The sequence below is a fragment of the Macadamia integrifolia genome, unplaced genomic scaffold, assembly GCF_013358625.1.
Source record: "Macadamia integrifolia cultivar HAES 741 unplaced genomic scaffold, SCU_Mint_v3 scaffold2425, whole genome shotgun sequence".
Lineage (NCBI taxonomy): Eukaryota > Viridiplantae > Streptophyta > Magnoliopsida > Proteales > Proteaceae > Macadamia > Macadamia integrifolia.
The window spans coordinates 31,493-41,073 of record NW_024868709.1 but is presented as its reverse complement, the minus strand read 5'-3'; the positions used below and the strand labels follow the sequence as shown (position 1 = coordinate 41,073).

Below are 9,581 nucleotides of genomic sequence, written 5' to 3'. Positions count from 1 at the left end.
TTTATTATTAATCTGAAACGCAGTTTTGCATTTAGCAATTATTCTTTTTTACATATTTCTTTGGTGTTTGTTCGATTTCTGGCTAGATCCAAATGATTTCATTTAAGCAAATTTTCTTGTACCACCCCTAAAAATATTCTTTATTTCTTGTAACCCACAAGATTTGAAAAAAAAAATCTTGTATATCCCTTACTTTCACAAAAAAATTTCTAATAAATCCATTTCGTTAAAAGAAAATCATTAAATGATGATGTCAGCAGTTTACTATTATCTAAATGGCCAAACTGCTGTTGGGTATGGGTAAACTTACCGTCCTACCCCAAATTGCTAAACTTATTATTTTACCTTTCCATGAGCCCCCAAATCAATCATGAATTGCAGGTTTAGGGCTTGGATCAGTTACCCAAATTATAATACATTATCAAGACACAATTTGCAAAATCAGAAGTGCGTTACACAACCAATATGCATTCAAGCATCACAATAGTTTTCTCCATAATTGGGTTTTCATCTCTGCTGCTACTATGCCCAGTTTTACCATTGCTCCTCCATTTGGTGTCTTCTGAAGACACAAAAGCCTATGGAGAAGGGGACCTGTTGAGATCATCTTCTGGGAAATGTTTGGATTGATTACACTTCTTCTCTGTCAGAGCTCAAATTAGAACATATAATCTCACCCTCAATTTTGATTAAATAATCTTGAGGCAAGTCTTTAAAGAAATCTTTTAAAAAATCAATGTCAAGAATGATCAAGTCCCAAAAATCAGGAATGGGGCTGGGCATCTCCAACCCCGAAGTCAATAGTGACCTGCAGTAGCAAAATCTTCCCCAAAATTGGATGACGAGGAAGCAGGAGGAGAAGCACAAGTCATCCTACGATGTGTTATGCCTTCTCTTCTATTCCTCTCTCTTTTGGGCATCTCCGGAAGCACAAGATCAACACCTCCACTGTTCACCTTTTTTTCATGTTGTTCATTTTCTTCTTCCTTTTCCTGTTTGATGTGTCATTCTGATCATCTTGTGCTTGTGGTGGTTGTACCAGTAAGTTTGAGAGTGAATGTGATTTGATCTTCTTACTGGGTGAGTCTCTATCCCTCTGTTGCTTTATGGGTTCGGGGGTCTTGGTTTGCTGCAGTGGCAGCTATTCTTCTTCTTCTTTTTCTTCCTTCTTGATGAGCTGAAGCATCGCATCTAAGCTGATATATTGTGCAAGGCATACACAAATGGGACAGAAGAGTCTTGTTCTTGAGGGAGAACATCTTCGATTTGTGGTACGATCTTTCTGGGTCAGCTTCTTTTCCACGGCTGCTTCATGGGTTTGGGTCTTACCTTCTACATCTAAAGGCCCTTTCGAGGTTCAAATCTTGAGTTCCGGAAGAGTTGTGACCTTAGTTCTATCAAGGTTCATAATTGCAGAGATCTTTTTTATCTCAGCCCTATTAGATAATTTTTGCTTTGATACTGGCTCAGCACTTACAGAAGAAACGTGATAGTCGTTGTTGCTTGTTTTATGGTTTGATAATCTCCTTGTTCTCACCGCTACTTAATCTGCTAATTTTGGTATTTTTTGAGAATATGCCCCAGTTCAACCAAGACAGAGGGGTCGGGTACTGTCATGTTCAAGAAGAAGAAGTGATGGGCCCCACTTAATTTTGTGGTTTTCAATAAATGGGAATAATCTGTTATATAGAGATTAGTGACAGGGTCAAAAAAGTCTTTTCACATGTTAAGTTAACTCTGTTACTCATTAGGGGTGCAGTGGATATTATTTTCAAATCGTGGGATTATCGGAAATAAAGAATATTTTTAGGGTTGGTACAAGAAAATTTCCCTTTCATTTATTTGTTAGTGGTCAACTTTCCATTTGGTCTATCGGGGGAAAGGCAACTTATCAATGATTTGGATATGAAATATCTCATTTTATTTTATGTATTGTTCTTTTTATTTTTCTTGGTTTGGACAGCAGGGCTTTAGGATGCTAAGTTATTATTGCGATCCAATATAGCAAACAATTGAACTAGGAATTCAAGTTCTAACTGATCTTCTACGTTGGTGCATAATCTGCAGATGACGGTACATATGTGATGAAGAAAGTCTTAATTCACACCATTGATCATTTAGAGCTAGCGAGGGAGGAGATTCATGTCTCATCCCTTTTTAGCCATCCCAATCTACTTCCACTTCTAGAACATGATGCAATTGCAACTGAGGTGGATGATTTTGATTTTTTTTTTTTAATAATAATAATAGCATAAAACTAACATTAAGCTAAAATATTTACATCACATTCATTCTGTCCACTAGAGTTACAAGCCATATGAAACATCAAGTCCATAATAGGATGCTTTTCTACTGCTTTATAGTAGAAGGAGATTGTATTTGATAGTTATGAGATTGCATGGAACGTTGCAAAATATAGGAGAGGCCAAGCTTCCTTTGTAGGATATGGAATAAGGTGAAGTAATTCCTTGTTTGTGAACCATACTTCATGTATATTCCATCCTCTAGTACCAGCTGTCCTCAATCTTGCAAGGATACCTTCCGCTTCCACTACTTCATGTTGAGTAGTTGTAGTAGTATTTGAGCTGATGAACATAAACTGACCCTGCGATATAATTCCGAATGCCCATCCTAAAGTTGAGTTCAAAGTATTAGTTGCACCAGCACAAACCAAAATTGGACATATCAAAAAAGGTATAGGAAATATTTTGCTCAAATGTGCCAGAACATCTATTTCAAATAAAGCATTAGTATTCATAAAACTGGGAGAAATATGTTAGTCCGCAATCGATTTATTTATGTTATGTAACACATGATTTATGTTTGGGCTAATTTTTTATTCAATTATATCATTTCGATACTTCCAAATGAAGTAAATAGTAATTGCAAAAACATTGAAAACCCAATTAAGATCTGATTTTGAAAGACATTTTTAAGAAAACAAATACTTTATCGCCTAATAAAAAGAAGTCGCATTGGTATTCTGTAACCGTAGTCCAAGTGGTCCTACCACCCAAATATGCCTTGAAAAACTCAAAATTAATAAATAAGTGAAAGGAGGATTATGTAGAGTTATCGCAGAACACATATGACTTATCAATGTTCATCCAATATCCCAAAATGTCCCTGACTGGTGTCCCATTATGTAAGGTTCACCAAAAAAACATTTTGAGTTTTGGGTTGATTTTTAGTTTCCAAAGAAACTTCCACCATCTACTTGAGATATCTCTCAACCTAGTCAATTGTCCTTGACTTTTTTTGATAAAATTGTCCTCTGCTCATGTAGGGAAAGAGCCATTAGAGGTTAGAGAGCTTTGTGCTGTTGAGTACATTTGGGTAACCGCAGGAATCAAAGTTGGGTGGATTGAAGACATCAGTAATTCCATATTCCATGATTGATTCTCAATAAAATGATCAACTTTATCAATAGCAATTATGGGTTGTTGGTTGAAATGAGATAAATCGGAATTTTCCAATTTGATCCAAGGGTCATACCAAAAGTAGGTATCAACACCATTCCCAATTTTTGAGACAATAAATTTTTTGAGGGTAGGTAGAATTGAAACTATACTGTTTCAGATCCATGATCCATATCTTTGGAGGACCTTTGGATCAAAGGTGGATCTATTGTGACAGTATTTGGCTCTCAAAATCGTAGCTCAGATGGCCTCATGGTCAGTTACAAACCTCCAAGCTAGTTTTAGCAAAAGTGATTTTTTTTTTCTTCTTAAATAATTTCTATGCTTGCATCAGATGCTATAGTTTTATACTTATATATAATAATTGCTTCTTTCTGGTTATATTTATCTACTTATTTCAAGTTGGATATTGTAAACTTGGTGCTTTGGCAAGGTTTGCAACTTTTTTTTCTTGTTCCAGAGTTTGGTCCTTATGGAAGTTGATGGCTACTCATCTAAACATTGTAAGATTAGGTCAGTTCTGACACTCCCCTTTATTTTGCATTCAATTTTTTTTTTTCTAAAACTTCATATCTTGTCTTCTGGTATCATAGATCTGATCCTCAGATATAGTCTTTACTAACAAAAATCCAGATATAAATGAGCATGTCCCTAAAAATGTTGAAGCTTTGGTATGCTTGTGTGATTGGATGTATGATGCAACTTTTGGAGGTAATATTTTTTCTTCCAACCTCATATGAAATTCTTTAGGCATTTAATTTTCATCTTCTAAGTAATTGTTTCCTTCCTTTATATAGCTAAGACGGATAAAGATGAATTATTTGAAGCCTTGGGAGATGTGTTTTCAGAGCATTCCACTCACTATTACTGGCACCTCGGTTGCTAATTGATGTTTTTTCAATGCCTCATGCTCTTTAACTTTAGAACACTAACGATAAGTTGTGTTCATTAGCAGCTTTATTTGTATTTCACTTTTTCCATATAATATGTTGTTTGATTGTTTTAATAAAATAAGATGGGTTTAATTTAAGGAAGAAGAAAGAACCATAGAGGTTGTCCAACATTCTATTCAACTTTTTACTCTTATTTTGTAGTTATGTAGTTAAAAATTTGTCCATTCAATGCCTCATTGAATTTGATACAAGATTGAAGTTTTTAACAACAGAAGCAAATTTCAGTAGGCATGCGAATAAACCAACAAATCGGTTGCTAACCATTTAGAAACCGTATAGATTAAACTGCGATCAAAACCATGTAAAACCACAAAATTTGACGTTGTTTAAAAACCATGAAACTATTAAATGGTTCTGATTTCCGAAAGTGTAACCATTTAGTAAATAATTTGATTTTGGTTTCAACCAAACAAATGTAAACCGAATACCGCATACAGTGTAACCGAACCAATTAACACCCTTATTTTGGCCCATGTGAATAGGTTTTATTCCTCATATAACCTTGCGGGGTTTTGATTTTTTTTGCAAGAATTTCAACCAAATTTTCAGATGATCTAAATCGGAGCCTTTCTAACCTTGCTATGATGTGTATGTTTGAACTAGCCAATAGTGCCAGACTTTTAGTGAACAAGATGTAATGTTAGATTTTATGGTCTAGTTTTTTTTTTTTTTTTGTCACTTTTTCTCATAAAAAAGAAAAGCCTTTAAGGCTCCTGGACTTCATGGAATGCCTAGCCAATTTTACCAAAAACATTGGGATGTGGCTGGGCCAGCTGTTATTGATGCGATGCAAAAATCTTTTAGTAATGGGTTTATGCTCCTGGAGTTCAGCAAAACAGACATTATTTTAATCCCTAAGCAAACCCACCCTAAAGAAATATCTCATTTTAGACCCATCACCCTTTGTTCTATGGCATATAAGGTGATTGCAAAATGTCTTTGTCAATAGACTCAAATATTTCCTTAATTTTTTTATTAGTCCTTTCCAAAGTGCATTTGTGCATTCTTGAACTATTTTGGATAACATCTATGTTGCCATGAAGTTCTCCACCAAATGAAGCACACTAAGATGAAAGGGGCCTCATGACTTTTAAAATTGACCTAAGCAAGGCCTATGATAGATTAGAATGGATTTTCTTTAAGAAAGTTCCCTCTTGTTTGGGATTTGATAGGAAATGGAATAATTGGGTCATGCAATGCATTACAACTATTGAGTACCATGTTACGGTTAATGGTAGAATAATTGGTCAGCTTAGTCCAAAGTGGGGCTTGAGGCAGGGCTACCCCCTTAGCTCCTATATGTTTATACTTTGTCAAGATATCCTCTCTTGCAAGATCATGCAAGCTGAGTCTTCCCGTCTGATTTTGGGTATCAAAACCAGCCGTTCGGGTCCTAGCATTTCACACCTTTTCTTTGCGGATGATTGTTTGTTCTTCTCTAATGTTGATTTAGGGGAATGTAGAGTTATCTCTGATCTGTTAAAAAATTACTACTTAGCTTCAGGTCAAAAGATTAATTATCAAAAGTCGAGTATCACCCTTAGCACTAACACCCTTAGCTCTCGGCCTCCATTTGTTATGACCTTAGCAGGGCTATGAACTCCCCTTTGGTAGAAGGATAGCTGCTCCAGAAAAGATTTGTATTGGTTAAAATGTGGCTCTCTTTGTAGGAGTAATAAGCAAGGGGTCTTGGCTTTAGGGACTTCAAATGCTTTTAACTTAGCTCTCCTTGCTAGGCAACGTTGGAGAATTGCGACTAACCATGATGCCTTATGAGTTAAAAAGTTTTTAAAGGTAAATATTTCTCTTCTTTCTCTTTTCTATAGGCTCCAAGGAAGAACTCTTGTTCATGGGCTTGGCATATATAGTTTACTTAAAGGTATAGAGACCTTCTCATTAAGGGTCTCTGCCAAAGAGTTGGTGATGGTTCCTCAACAGATGTCTACAAAGACGCTTGGGTTCCTTTATTGTGCAATGGTAAGATATCTAGCCCTCAATTTGATAATATTCAAGAAGTGTGTGATCTTTTCCTTCATGGGAGTTGTCAATAGAATGAGAACTTAATCCATGATGTTTTTTCTGATGATGAAGCTAAAGCTATTTATTGTATTCCTTTGTGTTCTTCTCCTTTACCTGATAAGTTTTGGTGAAAACAGCCTACTATACAATCTTTGAAGAGTCAGTCTCAGCACTCTAATAGTTTTAACCCTGCTAGAAACTCTCTGGAAGAAGATTTGGAAGCTTTATTTTTTACCTAAACTTAGGTTTTTTTGTTTAGAAGTGTTACAAACATGATTTGGCTGTGAAATTTATGTTATATCATCTCTCTGTTGATTCTCTTTGTCTAGTTTGTTCTAATACAGATGAGACTGTTAGACATGCTTTATTTTTCTGCTCTTTTGCTTCTTTAGTGTGGAGCCATTCAGATTTGATACAAGTTGTGTCTAAGGTCTCAAAATGGAGGAAATTTTATCCCAGTTCCTTGATAACTCTTAACTAGTTTCTTGGTAAAAGCTTACGTCGGAAAGCTAGGAATGGTTTTATTTTCATGGAGAATTTACTATCACTCCCCTGCACTTGGCCTATATTTACTAAAACTCCCTTACCTTTTACTTTTTTCCTGATACTCCCATACTTTTTATAAATCCCCAGATTACCCTTCCTTTTCACTTGTAACCTATTACACTCTTTTTCAAATTGATTGGTTCAAAACATGGTTTGAACCAAACCACTAACAAGTTTTGTCTCATCTAATCATCATAGATATTGTAAATTAAAAAAAGAATAATTTTGTATCCGATCTATATCTATATCGGTATCATATGTTCCAATCGAGTGCTATGCGTTTTTTTTTTTTATTTATTTATTTATTTTTTTATATCCTTAGATTGGCTTAGACCAATACCAATCTAATACCGATAAAAAAATAGATTACTAAATTTGTGATGATGAATGAGATAATAATAATAATAATGGAAAATTACATCCCCTCCCTTGTAGTTTGTCGAAATTACGTGTGGGTCCAAGGGTTTGAACGATTTACGCCCCCTCCCCCGTAGTATGAAAAATTCTTACATTTGAGTCCAATCCGTTAGTGACCGTGAGTTTGAATCTATTATGTGGTGATGTCACATTTTTTTATACCAAAAATACCCCCAGAACGAGATGAAGGGACTGAAATACCCTTCACTTATAATTAAGAAAAGAGGAAAATCCTCTTCCCATCTCATCGTTTTTAAGCTCTCCAAGCCCTAATCTACAAATTGCCCTCTACCAGTAGTGATATGTGTGTGTGAGGATGTGATGTGTTATCAGGGTTTTTAAATGCGAGAAACCCTAATAAGTCGACGGAGAGGTGAACAATCATGGCCGATGGGTTTCTGGATTAGGGTCCAATAGCCGAGAGATTATCCATTTCGTGGGCTTCGAGAACCACGCCGGGAACTGAAACTCCCGGCGGTGAATCTTCCGGTACATAACAGCAATATTGGAATCGTCGAAAGGGAGCAATCCGGCAAGGCAGGCGAAGACGATGACGCCACATGACCAAGCGTCGGCTTTGGTACCGTTATAGCCTTTCTGACAGGAGACCTCAGGGGTTGTAGCCGGCGTTCCGCAGGCCGTGTAGAGAAGCCCATCTTTTAATTGCTCCGGTAGAGAAGAAAGGCCGAAATCGGAGATCTTGAGGTTGCCCTGTTCGTCGAGGAGCAGGTTTTGCGGCTTTAGGTCTCTGTGGGCGACCCCATTTCTGTGACAGAAGTGAAGGTCTGAGACTAACTGTTGAAAGTAGAAACAGGCAACAGGTTCAGTGAAGCATTTCCGCCGGGAAATCTTGGAGAGCAATTCGCTGCCTTTGGCGTATTCCATGGCTAAGTAGGTTTGGATTTCGTAGCCATGACTTCATGGATTCTGATTATGTTCGGGTGTCAAAGTCTACGCATTACAGAGATTTCACTAATCACGCGAGGTTCCATGGAGGTGTTGAGGATTTTGGTTTTGTCCATTACCTTAACGACTAAATCAGAACCATCGACAAAAGAACGAGCATGATAGACTTTTGCAAAGCTGCGAAGTAGGCAGCCTAAGCGATACTTACCTAGCAACACATCGGAGTTGCTGTTTGTGGTGGTGGTGGTGACAATGGCGGTGGTTAGGTCCGCCGCGGAATGCATTGGCACTTGGGATACGGTTGCAGAAGGGGCGCAAAAGCGGCCTGAAGCAGCCGACCCAAGAGACCACCACCCCAACAAGTTTTCTCTGACGAGGGCTTCTTCTGTGGCTTTGCGAAGGAGGTTAATCCTGAACGCTTGATTGAGTTTTTATAGAGTTTTCTGTAGGTGAGAGGTGAGTCATCCATCACCCATCAGCCATGACTGGGTGGTGGTGGTGTTAGGTGTTAGGTGTGGAGATCCATTCACCTTCTCGAACGGTTCTCTCTTTTGTGAACAATCTTTATTTGAATGGGTATTGAAGTCTAAAAATGTATAAGGGTCCTCTCTACTCAAGATTTTCTTTATTAAAAGGGTATTTAAGTCTTTTGTTGTTTGAAATTAACAGAATACTCACACTGTAAGCTTAAGGGGAGGGGGTGTAAATCGCTCAAACCCCTGGACTCACACATAATTTCGGCAAACTACAGGGGAGGGGATGTAATTTTCCCTAATAATAATAATAATAATAATAATAAACATCCCTGATGATTGGATGAGATAAATAAAAAAATAATATCTTTCAGGACACATCATCTATGTCAATATCCTTGATGATTGGATGAGACAAAACTTGTAAGTGGTTTGGTTCAAAGCATATTTTAAACCAATAAATATAAAAAAAAAGTGTAATAGGTTACAAGTGAAAAGAAAGGACAATCTGGGTGTTTAAAAATAGCAAGGGAGAAAGAGATGTAAAAATAAAAAAGCAGGGGAATTTCAGTAAAGAAAGTAAAAAGTAGGGGAATTTCAATACATATAGGCCAAATGTAGGGGAGTGAGTAAATTCCCCTATTTTCATTCTTACTAATCTTTCTATTATTGGAACTCTCCAGGTATTTCATCATTCAGTTGAAGAAGGGCCATCGGAGAATATGTAGGGACGGGGCTAAGTATCAATCTACCCTTGTTACCTTAAATTCTTCCTTTCCTTCTCGCCCCTATAATCATTTTCTCATTTTTATAGATGGTGCATGGAAGTTTGATTCCTTTTGGGTGGG

At 36.9% G+C, this 9,581-nt stretch overlaps 1 protein-coding gene across 1 annotated transcript; it reads right to left on the bottom strand.

Moving 5' to 3' along the window:
* Positions 1 to 7,448: 7,448 nt before the first annotated feature.
* Positions 7,449 to 8,637, bottom strand: LOC122066513 (CBL-interacting serine/threonine-protein kinase 7-like). The gene has a single exon (XM_042630327.1). The coding sequence runs from the start codon at positions 8,237 to 8,239 to the stop codon at positions 7,736 to 7,738; it is 504 nt and encodes a 167-aa protein (XP_042486261.1). The 5' UTR covers positions 8,240 to 8,637; the 3' UTR covers positions 7,449 to 7,735.
* Positions 8,638 to 9,581: the final 944 nt, after the last annotated feature.

Bases quoted from the DNA above. Each gene is read 5' to 3' on its own strand.
- LOC122066513 (XM_042630327.1), bottom strand. From the start codon at position 8,239: ATGGAATACGCCAAAGGCAGCGAATTGCTCTCCAAGATTTCCCGGCGG.